The sequence below is a fragment of the Epinephelus lanceolatus genome, chromosome 6 (assembly GCF_041903045.1).
Source record: "Epinephelus lanceolatus isolate andai-2023 chromosome 6, ASM4190304v1, whole genome shotgun sequence".
Classification (NCBI taxonomy): Eukaryota; Metazoa; Chordata; class Actinopteri; order Perciformes; family Serranidae; genus Epinephelus; species Epinephelus lanceolatus.
Window position 1 is genome coordinate 16,110,441 of NC_135739.1, and position 14,903 is coordinate 16,125,343.

General features: G+C 40.2%; 1 protein-coding gene across 1 annotated transcript; it reads left to right on the forward strand.

Moving 5' to 3' along the window:
• The first annotated feature begins 7,097 nt into the window (after window positions 1-7,097).
• On the forward strand, window positions 7,098-12,300 carry LOC117253312 (cytochrome P450 2J4-like). The gene is made up of 9 exons (XM_033620668.2): window positions 7,098-7,356; window positions 7,472-7,634; window positions 8,121-8,270; window positions 8,359-8,519; window positions 8,775-8,951; window positions 9,279-9,423; window positions 10,542-10,729; window positions 10,819-10,960; window positions 11,605-12,300. The coding sequence occupies exons 1-9, from the start codon at window positions 7,150-7,152 to the stop codon at window positions 11,784-11,786; spliced, it is 1,515 nt and encodes a 504-aa protein (XP_033476559.1). The 5' UTR covers window positions 7,098-7,149; the 3' UTR covers window positions 11,787-12,300.
• Window positions 12,301-14,903: the final 2,603 nt, after the last annotated feature.

Here is a 14,903-nt window from a genome sequence, read left to right on the forward strand (position 1 = left end):
CTGCTGGACACATATGTATGGACACAGCAGCTCCCCTCCCGGCTAACAGCTGGCAGCCTCCCCGCGCGGACAGCTCTGTGTCCCCCTCGCACACACCACGGAAACAGAGCAGCAACAGAGGAAACAGAGTCGCGTAACTCATAAAGGTGAGACTATGAAACTGAGCAATAACAAAGTTAACGGGTCACAAGCCAGTGCCAGGCCAAGAGCCAGAGACCATTCTGCCAAAAACAAAGCTAAGAGGATAGACACCATTCTGATTGGGGATTTTATAACGAGGCAGGTGGAAATGGCCAGGACTGAAAATCTAACTGTGAATAACACATCAGTCAGAGAGGTGGCAGCTATGCTACCAGACATTATGTCTACACGGCCACATATTAAGAAGATTGTTATTCATGCTGGCTCATTTGACATCCTCACGAATAAATCTGGGTCTGAGACCCTAAAGAAAGACTTTTTGTTTTTATTGGAAACACTGAAAAAACTTCACTCAGGAGTGTCTTTCATCTCTGGACCTATCCCAACACTCGGCAGAGGTTGCGAGTCCTTCAGCAGACTCCTTGGCTTAAGCACATGGCTGTCATCAGCCTGCCTCGAGCAACAGGTTGGATTTATTGACAATTTTAATATTTTTTGGAACATAAAAAGCCACTTCATGTCAGACGGGATTCACCCAAACAACCTTGGCTCCAGATATCTTGGCTACAACATATGTCACACCATCGAGTCATCTTATCAGAACATATGTGCACTGATAAGCAGGAAGGTCAGCATACAGGGAGCAGACAGACAGACAGTTACTGCTCCAAAAACAACAACCGCCTCCCATGATGATGACATCACGGTCTGTGACTCTGTCCTCCACATTACAAGAAACCTGTAGAGATTGTCTCTGTCCCAGAAAGAATGTCAAGAAAAGAAGAGATAGGACAGTCACCATGCCGCTTTCCCCCTCACTCACTCATGTCACTCAGCCGGCGGCATGGCGAAAATAAAAACAACTGCAGAAAATCAAAGACAGTCAACCCATCAAATCTGATATGTATCTCATGTCAAACACAGTCTGTCTCTAAACTTATGCCAGATAACGTTTCACAACTAGCACTTCTAAATATCAGGTCTCTGGCTGGCAAATCCTTCTTAATCAATGATTTTATTAACAAGCACAAACTTGATTTTATGTTTTTAACTGAAACTTGGCTAGGTCAGGAAAATAGTGCAGCAGTTTTAATTGAGACAGCCCCTCCAAATTTTAGTTTCTTTAGTGAAGCAAGAATACATAAGAGAGGAGGCGGAGTTGCCACTCTGCTCAAGGACAGCTTCCAGTGTAAGCAAATGTTTTATGTTCAGTTTGACTCCTTTGAATATGTTGCCACTCAGTTAAAATCCCCCTGTCGAGCAATTTTAGTGACCATCTACAGACCCCCCAAATATGATGCAAGGTTTTTTGATGAGTTTGCCAAATTGCTGTCTATTGTGTGCATGGAATTTGACTGTGTTGTTTTAGTGGGAGATTTTAACATTCATGTTGATAATCTTACAGATGGGTGTGCTAAGGAACTGTTAAATATTCTGGATAACTTTGGGCTTTCTCAGCATGTCACAGAACCAACACATAACAGAGGACACATATTAAATCTAATTATTTCCAAAGGTCTTAATATCTCTGAGGTTGTGGTGAACGATGTTGCTTTATCTGACCATTACTGTGTTTCATTCAAAATGACCACCCTTGCTAATCCTATGAAAAGTGAAGCAGAGGTGATCAGAAAGCGTTATATAAATGATAACACCTGTGCATTATTCACCCAGGGTTTTACACCATCACAAACCCTGCCCTCAGCTCTAGTTTATGACCTTGTAAGCAGTTTTAGTTCCAATGTTATGACTGTTATTGATTCTATCGCCCCAATTAAGACCAAAGTTATCTCAGGCAGGAAAAAGGCACCCTGGAGAAACGCCACACTGGTTAAAGAATACAAAAGAGTATGTAGACAAGCTGAACACAGGTGGCGAAAAAACAAACTCCAGGTATATTACGACATTTATAAAGAGAGTCTTCACAACTATAACCAGGAACTGAAGAATGCAAGGCAATCATATTTTTCAGAGATTATCAATAGAAAAAGTAATAATGCCTGCACACTTTTTTCTGTAGTGGACAGACTGACCAACCCCACAGCATCACTCCCTCCTGAACTACTGTCTAACAAGTCATGTAATGACTTTGCAGCCTTCTTCACAAACAAAATATTACAGTTAAAACAGGCAGTGTGCAGCTCCAGCTCAGGAATGATAACACTTGTGCCTTCCTGTCCTCCGGTTAATCTAGGACATTTTAGCCTCCTAGATTACACAACTCTAACAGAAACGGTTTCAAAATTAAAGCCCACAACATGCTGCCTTGATATTCTGCCTTCAGACTTTTTTAAAACCATTTTAACTGCATAGCTCCAGATGTACTGCAGATAATAAATACTTCTCTTAAAGCAGGCCAGTTTCCCCAGGCCTTGAAAACTGCAGTAATAAAACCTCTCCTAAAAAAAATCAAATCTGGATGCCACAACAATTAGTAACTATAGGCCAATATCAAATCTGCCATTTTGGGGGAAAATCATTGAAAGGGTTGTCTTTCAGCAAATCCATACTTTTATGATGCAAAACAATCTTTTTAACACATTTCAGTCTGGATTTCGGCCACATCACAGCACTGAGACTGTACTTATCAAGGTCTTAAATGATATTCATCAGAATAATGATGAATGCAAATCATCTGTCCTGGTATTACTAGATCTCAGTGCTGCATTTGATACAGTTGATCATAATATACTACTTAGCAGATTGGAAAAGTGGGTGGGACTCACCGGCACTGTGCTACAATGGTTCAAATCTTACTTACAAGATAGGGACGTTTTTGTGTCAATTGGTAACCATGAATCTGAGTGAACTACGATCACATGTGGGGTTCCTCAAGGGTCCATTCTCGGACCACTTCTATTCAACATCTATATGCTACCCCTAGCCCAGATTATGGAACATCACAACATCTCCTATCATATGTATGCCGACGACACACAACTCTATATCTCAGTGTCATCACACGACTACAGTCCCTTACTCTCATTGAGTAACTGTATTCATCAAATCAATGACTGGATGTGCCAGAATTTTCTCCAGCTAAATCCAGAAAAGACAGAGGTATTAATTTTTGGCCCTAGAAATGAAAGGGCAAAGATCAGCGCCCACCTTGGCTCTATGTCATTGACAGCTACAAATCAAGCCAGAAATCTTGGTGTTATTATTGACTCAGACCTAAACTTCAACAGCCATTTAAAGTTTATTACTAAATCTGCCTATTAACACCTGAAAAATATAGCTAGAATTAAGGGGTTTCTGTCTAAACAAGACATGGAAAAACTTACTCATGCATTCATTTTTAGTAGGTTGGATTATTGCTATGGCTTATTTACAGGCCTTAACAAAAAATCAATCAGACAGCTGCAGCTGATTCAGAACGCTGCCACCAGAGTCCTTACAAACACCAGGAAACTGGACCATATTACACCGGTCATTAAATCGCTACACTGGCTTCCTGTGAGTCAAAGAATAGATTTTAAAATCTTACTGCTGGTCTACAAAGCCCTAAATGGTCTCGGACCAAAATACATGCTTGATCTACTGGTTCCCTACGAAGCATCCAGACCCCTTAGGTCATCTGGAACAGGTTTGTTGTGTGTTCCAAGAACAAGAACCACGCAAGGTGAGGCAGCATTCAGTTATTATGCTCCTCACCTGTGGAACAAACTTCCTGTAGATCTGAGGTCTGCTCAAACTGTCAGCTCCTTTAAATCAGGGCTAAAAACACTATTGTTTACTGAAGCGTACTCTTAGATTAAATACTTACCTGCTGTATTCTACTGCCCGTACTTTTTAACTACACACTGCTGATTTATGCCTTTTATTATTCTACTTCTTTTCTTATCCTGACTGTTCAATGTATTGAGCCTGTTCTTATTTTATGTTACTGTATTTTATTATTATCACTATCATTCTCAATTTCTATTTCCCTTTTAATCGACTGTTTTTATTGTTTTAAATTGTGTCTTGTTGCTTTTAATGTCTCTGTAAAGCACTTTCAATTACCTTGTGTTGAATTGTGCTATACAAATAAACTTGCCTTGCCTTGCCTTGCCTATGGTAATTTTCTACAGTTCTATCTGCAGGCATGCCAAATAAAATACCAGAGAAGAAGAAATTGAGATTAAAAGCTTCAGCACTGGATAATCTGTCAGTAGTATGACCAAACTTGTTTGATTACAGATGGGAAATGTGAGGAGTTCTTAAGAGATTTTATAATGTTCAGTTCAGTGGTTCCCAAACTTTTTTGAGACCCCTTCTCAATTGTTAATTAAACTGGCGACCCCTGAGTAAGTGACATATTTTATGGATATTTCATATTCTGTTTAATACATAACAATAACAATACAGAGCAACTGATGGACTGTACAAATGACCCAATTAGTGAATGCAATACCTGCAGGAAGTTATGTAAACAAGTGGTTTGTCTCAGTTTATTTCTACATATTGCATCAGAGGTGAAATTTCCCAACATGTTTAGGAACATTTTATACAATTCCCTGTATATATTATGTTTTTTTAATAATCCTGCAGAGATCTTTTAAATGTTTATATCTTGAATGAAGGCCTTAATTGTAAAAATGATTTTATTTAGCTTTCTTAACAGAAATATATTAAATCCTACAGTATAGGCCCACTATATATATATAGATGTGTATTTTAATTTTTCTTACACCCCTAAAATTAATAAAGCCTCACAACCCCCAGGTAGCTTTTTAGAGCCCCTAGTGGGGGTCAGGACACCCACTATGATACGATACGCTACGATATACTTTATTGTCCCTGTAGGGAAACTTGTTGTGGACTCTGGAGCTGCATAAGTACTGCTGCCTCACAATAATAGTCCAGAAGAAATAAAAAGCATACACCATAAAAACATAAAAACACATACTACCCATAACAGTATTGCATATCAGCCATTCACGTATTGCACATAACACCAGCACACAACGGGGCAACATAAGCAAAGCACAACAAAGCCCTTAAAGTGTTAAGCAACATTATTTAAACCCTTTTTAAATGATTCAGTTTAAATTTGGGCGTCCTGTATTGTCTGCCCTTGGGTAAAAGTTTGTACTTAGTGTGGAGAATGTGGGAAGAGTCAGACAGTATTCTCTATGCTTATCTGAGAACAGACCGCTCATACAATGTCTGGAGGGACGGGTGTTCCTTCCTCCCCGTGACATTCATGGTTTCTGAACCAGACAAGCAAGTGTTCAAGATCATGCTAGTGCAGATGTTTCATTGATGCATTAACAGTACTGTAGTGGGTCCATTTTTGGCAAGTCTACACTGTAGGTACATAATGGTTGCTGTATTTGGTGAACTTTGCAGTGCATGCCCACGGGGACATGGCGCAGTGTGCCCACTGTGCCCACAGTAGACCTACTGTGTGTCCACAGTTTGACCAGCCCACTGTGGGCCCTTCTACCACTGTGAAATGTGGGGCCTGGTGGGCAAAGCTACTGCATTTCAAAACTATTAATTAAAGCTTAATTCTCAGAATTTTTTCTATGAAAATTCTGCAGTATTCATTGATGTTTTGATGCCCCAAATTAAGTTCATGCTATTAGCTCTTTGAAATAAATGTGCTGTACTCTTATAGTTACCTCACTGTCACTGATATGACAGCTGTGCAACACAATTCCTGTGCTGATCATGGTGAAAAATAGACACAGAAACTTCATCGACTGTTGCCTGAATGACATTCAGAAGGTGGACAAAAAACTATAAGCAAATAAATAAATATCTATACTACACATTCCTCAGTCCCAGCTTCTCAGTTAAAACATTTCTCACTTTTCTTTGTATTACATCACTTGTATTGATTGATTGGAAGAAATAAACACATGCACAGAATCTAAATGCTACAGCATGTGCAGCGTTTGCTTCCAGCAGTTTCAGGGGAGATGCTTTCCTGTTTAACGTCACAACAAGTTCCATGATAAAAGTTTTCCCCTCAGTTTGACGTTAAAGAAGTCGAGTGGCCTGCACCGAGCTCTGATCTGACCCTTGCCAGAGAGAGGATCTTTGGTGGCTTATATAATGCCTTTATATGAGCCTAAATGAGTTGTAGTTAAAATGAACTAAAAAGTCTGAAATGCCATTTCCATGGATTGAGATGATATTACCAAAGATAAAATATGGGTTTTGTTTCAACATTAGAGAGACGTTTGGGGGTCCTCCCCCTAAGATGCTCGGGCGTCAAACACTTCATTTCCTGCATTCTGGTGAATGTTTATGCACCACATTGTGTCTTTTCTGCATTTATGGCCCTGCTGTGCATAGTTACTTCTTATTCTTTTACTTTTATGGCATATTATAACCACAGAGGTGTCGCTTTAGCAGTTTGTCAAAATAAAATAAAAGTCCAATATTTTCAAGTTTTCACTGGCAGGAAATAATGCACGTGATGCCCACCCACCCCCATTTTCATGTTTTTATTGTCAGAGACTCGTGCACGTGTTGCCCCTGCACACACACATACACAGATACAGACATACACAAAATCTACACTAATGTGATTAGAATCAGAAACCACAACTTCATTATCATAACAGGCTGTGAGTAAGAAGACTTCCAGTAGCTGTTGGCATACCTTAGCTAGTTGTTTGGGATGTGTGAAAAATAAAAACACAATAAACATCATGTTTTGGTGTCAAATTGTTTAAATTTGCCTGTCTAATTGTCTTACATCTGAAAAGACTGCACTTTGTCTTACTCACACCATACGACAAATTCTAATCCCCACTGCAAAAAAAATAGAATAGCTATTTTAAGATCACTAACTTATAGTGTTTGATACCCCTTTTCCAGGTATGAAGAGGTCAAAGTACAGGGGCAACAGTAGGCCTTTGCTGTGTTGCCAGGACCAATAACATCAAGCTTCTCCCAAACAGTAGAGCAATGGGTGATATTATTGGCTCCTGGCAAAACAGCACCAACCTTTTATCTCGCAGGAGAAGCAAGCAGACTTCAGTTGGACAGGCTTTAGCCCTTGTTTGCAGAATGGATTCACTCTTGTTCTCAGTCATTGCATCCTGTGTTGAATGGGATGTCAAAAGTCTGATGCTCTTCATTGTAATTTTCATCCTCACCACAGATTACATTAAGAACTGTCAACCAGACAGCTTCCCTCCAGGACCTCCGGCAATTCCTATTTTGGGCAACATATTCAATCTGGATTACCAAAGGGGCCATGAGAGTATGACACAGGTAGATCAACAGATGTAAAAAAAAATGTATCTTTTAAAAAGCAATGTCAGCTTATAGGACTGTTATCTGTTATATGAAGCATCACGCTCTTCCTCCTCTCTCAAACCGCTCGCAGTTGGCAAAGAAATATGGAGATGTGTACAGCATGCGAATGGGCCAGGCGTGGTTGGTGGTGATAAATGGGTTTGGGGCTGTGAAAGAAGCTCTGGTACATCAGAAAGACAGCCTGGTGGACCGTCCACCCCTTCCACTGGTCCTTAGCCTAACCAATGGACGAGGTGAGAAGACATGAAACACTTACTTTTTTTCCTCCAATCATTGTTAAAGTTTAATAAGCTTAAAGATTATGTTTTGCCCTTTTCGTGATTGTGTTGTATTTTTAAGGTACAGACACTATGTCACATTGTTTTGAATAAACAAAAGAACTAATTGGTGAACATATGTGCAAGTTATTTGAAGCTACTGACAATCTCAGTTTTCGCAAACCTTCATGACTCTTCTGTGTGCTTGTTTTGATCTGCATCTCCTCCTGTGTAATTGTTATAGAATCAATTAGAGAAGTGTTGATAACTTTCCTGACAGTGTACTTCACACATAGAAACAAATCTGTTTTCTATATAGCAGTTTTTTAGCAGTTACAAAAATAATTGAATGTATCAGAAGCTAAATTAAACCAAAAAGAGTTCTGTATAGCATGGGATTCCTTTATTTTTCTGGTTTTAATTTACTTAATTTGTATCTGCTTTTGATGTATTTCCTATCAGGGTTACTTCTTAGCAGTGGGAACCCTTGGAAGCAGCAGAGGCGTTTTGCTCTTTCAACCCTCAGAAATTTTGGACTTGGCAAGAAGGGAGCTGAACAAGTCATCTTACAAGAATTTACACATTGTGCAAAAGACTTCAGTAGCTACAAAGGTTAATATTTAATGCACAGTGAAACATTTAAAACGATACACAATGACAAGTGTGAAATTTACATTTAATTTTCTGTTTAACTCTCAAGGTAAACCATTTGATCCTCACCTCACCACCAACAAAGCCGTCGGCAACATCATCTGCTCCCTGGTTTTTGGTCATCGCTTTGAGTACCATAATGAGGACTTCACAAAAATAATGAAGCTGTTTGGAAAAGGTCTCCGCATTCAAGGCTCCATCTGGGCACAGGTACAGCATTTCAAAGCTACTGATGAACTCTTGATGCTGTGTAAAATGGTTGCGCAATATATTTCACATTGTGAATCAGTTTATTAGTCGTGTTACTGGGTGTGTTTAAGCACAGGTATATAATACTTAGTACAGACACAGCTCAAGTTGCATACTGTGTAAACTGCACAAGAGCCAATTTGTAAATGAGACTTCAATATTTAAATGATAAATGCCTATCAATATGTTACTGTTCTGATCTGCTCTACTCTGCAGTTTTACAACGCATTCCCTTTTGTGATGAGATATTTGCCAGGGCCACATCAGACGGTCCAGCACATGTGGAAGGATGCAAAGGACTTCATAAGAGAACAGATTAAGCAGCACAGACAGAACTGGGATCCCTCGGACCAAAGAGACTACGTCGACTGCTACCTGAATGAGACTGAGATGGTGACTGAGATGTTGCTTTGTTTATCTTACACTGTGTTCATAAAGATACTCAGTGCTCAGCTGCTGTGAACATCATAACTGCTGACCTGATGTGCACTTTTGTCACAGCCTTTGCCTTATAGCACTATCTTTTAAGCCCTTGTCTCCAACAGCATACACCTATTTTAATCTAACAAATAAAGTGATTAATAGTGTTTTACTCTACTTACTTATGTTAAAATTTTAAATGATTATAACCATGGCTGTGGCTGTAATAGTGCTGACATTTAGTTGATCTAAATTATTTTGCAGCGTGTTTTTAATACTTCTGTTTGTATATATTCTCAGAATAAGGGGCATGCTGAGGATGAGGGTTTTGATGGGGAAAACCTGGTCATGTGTGTCTTTGATCTGATTTTGGCTGGCTCTGAGACCACATCAAGCACCCTGCGCTGGGGATTCCTCTACATGGCAAAGTACCCAGAGATCCAGGGTAAGATCACTTATCAGACCAGTGAAGCTCTTTGTTCTTACTCAGTCACGTGTGAAGCAAATAAAATGTATTGGTGGTAATTCTGAGGTCGTAAAAAATAAATGCCAGTGTTTTCAGTTCTCTGGTAATGCTGGTGGCATACAACAGACTTTAACCCAAAAACCCAACATAGAGACAGTTGGAGTCGAATTAAAGTTTGTGTTGGCTTTATTCCAAAAGCAGGACAGGGTCAAAACCAGGAGATCAGCAAGTGAAGGCAAGCCAGACCAGACAGGGTAGCAGACAAAGAATCATCAACCTATGATGCTGGAAAGCTAGAGTGGATGCAAACTAGACAATCTGGAGGAGAGTTAGCAGACTGGATTCTCCTTCACCAGCTTCAGGTGGGAGATATGAAAGTAGGTGTGGATGTGCATGACCCGGGCAAGGTGAAGATTGCTGCAGGGTTGATGACCATGATGAGGGCTCAGGGATGCAGCAGTGGTAAGCAGTCCTCTGATAGAAGGAAAGTGGATCAAGACTGTATCCAGGTGCGTCAACAGAGATGAATGAAGGCCTGAACTAATGAAACATTGGCTCCTCGTTCCTCCTATGGGAAGAGGGGAGGTTGGTAACCACAGGAACACTGGTAGGGGAAGACGCTGGTGGCAGGACTGGGATGGGTGTTGTGGGCATGCACTATCCAGAGGAGCTGTCTAGACCAAGTAGAATAATTGAGAGAAGATGCAACACAGGCTTCTTCATCTCCTGATCATCTGGATTGGGGGTGAAAGCCAAAGGATAGTCTGAAGGTGGCTCCCAGGAGGCTGCATAACTCAGTCCAGAAAGGAGAGATGAACTGGGGTCTCCAGTCAAAGACAATGTCTCTGGGAAGACCATGCACACATGGAGAAATGATCAACAACAGTGAGGACGACAGTGTTACCATATGATGGGGGCAGGCCAGCACTGTGAACCCTCTTATGACTGGGTCAAGGTTGCAAATCAATGCAAATCTGTCTATTCATGTGGCAGTGCTGCTCTGTGCGTCATCTGTCCAGGAGTCTTTACGATGTACTTTTGCAGCCAGTTGATAAAATACTGTGTCAACTGCTGTCTGTTCTCCTTCTGTTGCACAGCAAAGGTCCAGGCTGAGATAGACGAAGTGATTGGACAGTCCAGAGAGCCCACCATGGAAGATCGTCAACACCTGCCCTACACTGATGCTGTCATCCATGAGATCCAGAGGATGAGCAACATAGTTCCTCTAAGCCTTCCTCATTTTACCAACAAGGAGATGCAGCTTGATGGCTATACAATCCCAAAGGTCAGTTCTCCTATGCAAGTCTAATGTCACATACAGTACACTATCATGTTTTCACATTTATGAATTGTCATTATCATTCCAAACATCAGGGAGTCACAATAATCCCCAATCTGACCTCGGTGCTGTTTGACAAGAAAGAGTGGAAGACGCCCAACACCTTCAACCCAGGACACTTTCTGAACGAGGAGGGCAAGTTTGTGAAACCAGCTGCTTTCATCCCTTTCTCTGCTGGTAAGAAGCGACACAATCTCTCTTCACATAATGATTGCAGATCCCAGCAATATTTGAATGAAAGTTTCAGCATTTCTAATGGAAGGTTCCTGACATGTTAAGCTGTTGTTACGTTGACCATTACTTTTGCTCTACTGGTGGGCTCCAACAAAGCCTAAAAATGGCGATGTCTGAACGCAAGTGCAAAAAACTGCAGTTCCTTAACTGTCCACTTGAGGCTGGCTCCAAAAGCAAATCAATCTCCATAGACACCCCATGTTAAAATCATAGACGGTAAAAATAATGGATGTAGCTACCATGACATCATCCATTGGTTTCTGGACTCCCATCTTAAGCCTAGAGTTCGGTATTGCGGCTATCGCCATCTTAGGTTTTTTGGAGCCAGAAGTGACCATATTTGTGCGGGAAGCTGGAGGAGTGGATCTGACTGAGAAAGCGAGGACACTATCAGCAGACAGCTAACTCCCAGGAAAGTGGGCGAGAGGTACACTCTAAAACGTGGGCTGTCTTATGAAGTGTTACCCTATTTTCTTTAAAGACCCCACAAGAATGACTACTGCTGTTACACTGAGCTATTTTGACCCTGGGCCAAACTGTGTGTCAGAGAAATGTTCAGTTTGTTTTAATTTGTTTTCCTGTCTCAGGTAAGCGGCAGTGTGCCGGGGAGAGCCTGGCAAAGATGGAGCTTTTCCTCTTCTTCACCTCCTTCATGCAGCACTTCACCTTCTCCATGCCTGATGGGGTGAAGCCTCCAATGGACTTTTACTTTGGCATCACTCTGCCACCACGTCAACATGAAATCTGCATAAACTCACGCTTAGAGTAGCTCTGATGAAAAACATATACCTATCTATATACCTACAATGAATATGATTATGAATATAATCATGCGTATGATTATGAATATGATCATGATTATGATTGTGATCATGATTATGTGTGACAGAGTTTAATGAATATTTAGATGACATGTTATTAGGTCCACTGTTTATATACTGCATATATTTCTTTCATGCAGTAAAACTATGATGTACTTTTGTTTTGTTTGATTGTGGTTTTTTTTACTTAGTGGGTTCCAAGCCATGATTGTGAAACCTCTGGTTTAATATTTTAAATGTTGTTAGTTAAAGGTGACATGAGACACTTTGCCTACTCTTTGCCATAACCAATTCTCATAGCACGACAGTGGACAGATTTGAAATGACAAAATACCACCTTAAATGCAGAAATGTTGTCATTAACTGTCAAAATCACAATTTCAGAACACTAAGTGCAATTTAATATGCACTGACATTATCCAAATGCTTCTGTTGCTTACTTTCATTAAAGTGTAAAATGTATGGTGCGCCTTGGAAATGTATATTATGTTCCACTTTTTACTTCTAGTACATGTCAGGAGGACATTGAGGTCAATATACAGAACACACCTTTTATTTTATATTATCTTTGTAATGCCCAGTTCATTCAAGAGCAAAATAAAGAAGGGAGCTCCACTCAGCAAACATATAGATAAACCAGAAATGTATTCAGGATAACTCAGCCTTAGCAAAACTATAATGTATTATGTCAGCAATCGGTAGTGTAGTGAGGGTGTTGCATGTGAGGAAAAGATCTGACTCATGAAAAGGTCACTTCATCAAAGTTATTTGGTTAGATACAACTTAATACACATGAAACAGTAATATTGTGAAGTGGTATTGTGAAGTAGACTAAAATCCACACCTTCACCTTCCCTGTGTTATCATCACCCTTTCCTCCAACCCCTACAAAATCTACTTTATGTGTACAGTGATCACCCCCTTAAACTTTCACTCATTTTCCAAATATGTATTTCAAAATATTAATTTTGAAATATTTCTAGCCCTTCTGGGGCAAAAAAGTTGACAACAACCTTTACACAGTATCACCTCAATGTTGTTGTGGTTCATGTTTTAGTTCATGTTGCCTATCAATAGTGTAAGTCCAGCAAACGTGGAGCAATTCATCTAGAGTTGTGATTCTGAATACTGACAATTGTCAGTCCAATATACACTCTCCCATTACGGCTGTTTTGTTCTCCAACAACTCCTAATAAACCATCTGGCTTGCTAAATGTGTGACGGTCTTTACAAGCTAGTTGTTAACGATAACTTTCTACCATTAGGTGCTAAGCAGGTTAAACAGTGAGCTAAATGGAAGCTGTAAAGTAATAAGAAACTAGAATTACCAACACGTGGTTGTATGCTTCAGCAAACAAGCCAAGTTGCAGTCTTCATGTCTGTCCAGACTCATATATAGCCATGACAGCTGACAATGTTAATATGGATGTTGCTGCAAAATGGCTGCAAATTCAAAAAAAAAAAAAAAAAAAAAGAATGTTTCACACACCTTCAACCTGGCAGCACAGAAGGTCGATACATTCAGCACAGTTTCAAGGTTGACACCCAATGTAAGTGTCACTAATGCAGTATCTGACCAAATGTCTCCCCTTCTGTTCCTGGGTTATGAGGTTTGATAATAATGGCCAGAAAAGTGTTTTTGCAGAACATTGAGATGTCACAGTGAAGTTAATCTGACCTTTTGGATAAAACATCTCATCACTTCATCAGAAATTCCCTTAATATTCCCCTAATTCCCTAAATCCCTTAATGTCCTTGAGATATCGTGTTGACAAGAATGGAACATATGTACATATGGACCACAGACTGTAAAAAATAATGGATGTAGCTACCATGACATCACCAATTGGTTTGTGGGCGGCCATTTTGAAGCCTCAGGTTCGGCAACTTAGCCATTGCCATCTTGGTCTTTTGGAGCCAGAAGTGACCATATTTGGAAGACAGCCACTTAAGCGGTCCCACTCTTATATATACGGAACTTTGGGCTATCATAAAATGTAAATAGGTACGTTTATTTCTGCTGTAAAGTCGGGCATTTTAACCAAATGGTAACCTCCAAGGCTAAAAAATGAAGCTAACGGAGAAGTGCTAAAACTGTAGCTCTTTGAATGGCCATGATAAACGGCAGGTTGCTTGGAGTAACAGGCTGTCGGCTGATAGCGTCCTTGCTTTCTCGGTCAGATCCATCCCTTGCTCCTTCAGAGCTCCAGCTTCCTGCCCAAATATAAAAAAAAAAAGATGGCGACGACAGAATTGCTGAACTATAGGCTTAAAATGGGAGTCCAGAAACCAATGGAGAACCAATGTCATAGTAGCTACATCCATTATTTTTACCATCTACTGTATGAATTTAACATGGTGGTCTGGTGGACTGACTCTGTTTTGGAGCCAGCATCGAGTGGTCATTCAATGAACTGTAGTTTTTGTCACTTTTGCACTGAATTCATTTTTCTGCCGAGGAGGTTGCCACTTGGTATGGACAGACAACCCAAAAACATGAGATGCCTCCAACTGTTCCCAGTGTGGAGGCATAAGAATAAAGAGCTGACCTACTGCATTGTCACAGATACCTGGAGGGCTGGGCTGATAGATCATATTGACATATACATAAATAATGTCTATCCGTTTTTAATAACACTGTTTTTCACTTTAACAGTCATTTGGCTGTGAGTTAAGAAATCACTAAAACCCTGGAGAACATTTTAAGCCACATCTGAAGCTCCTGAATCAAAGTCAGTCACATTGAGGCCTTTTACCTACACTAAAATTTTACAGGAGTGAAAACAAGGTCATGGACCAGTTGGTACCTGGTAAAAGGGCCGATGTCAGTGCTACACAGCAATAAGAAGATGATATACAGTCACGCCCTGCAGTTTTGCTGTTGTATGTCAATTAAAACTGTAACTAATCAACAAAAGTGGGTGATAGTGATATGGCGTGATGCTCAGTGAGATGACTGCAGATGCTTTGTTAGAGACGCCTCATTCAGAGGTTTTACAGACTGTAAAACACGTTCACAATATTGACACAGTTATGTAAAAGAAAAAAAAGGTAACGTTTAATAA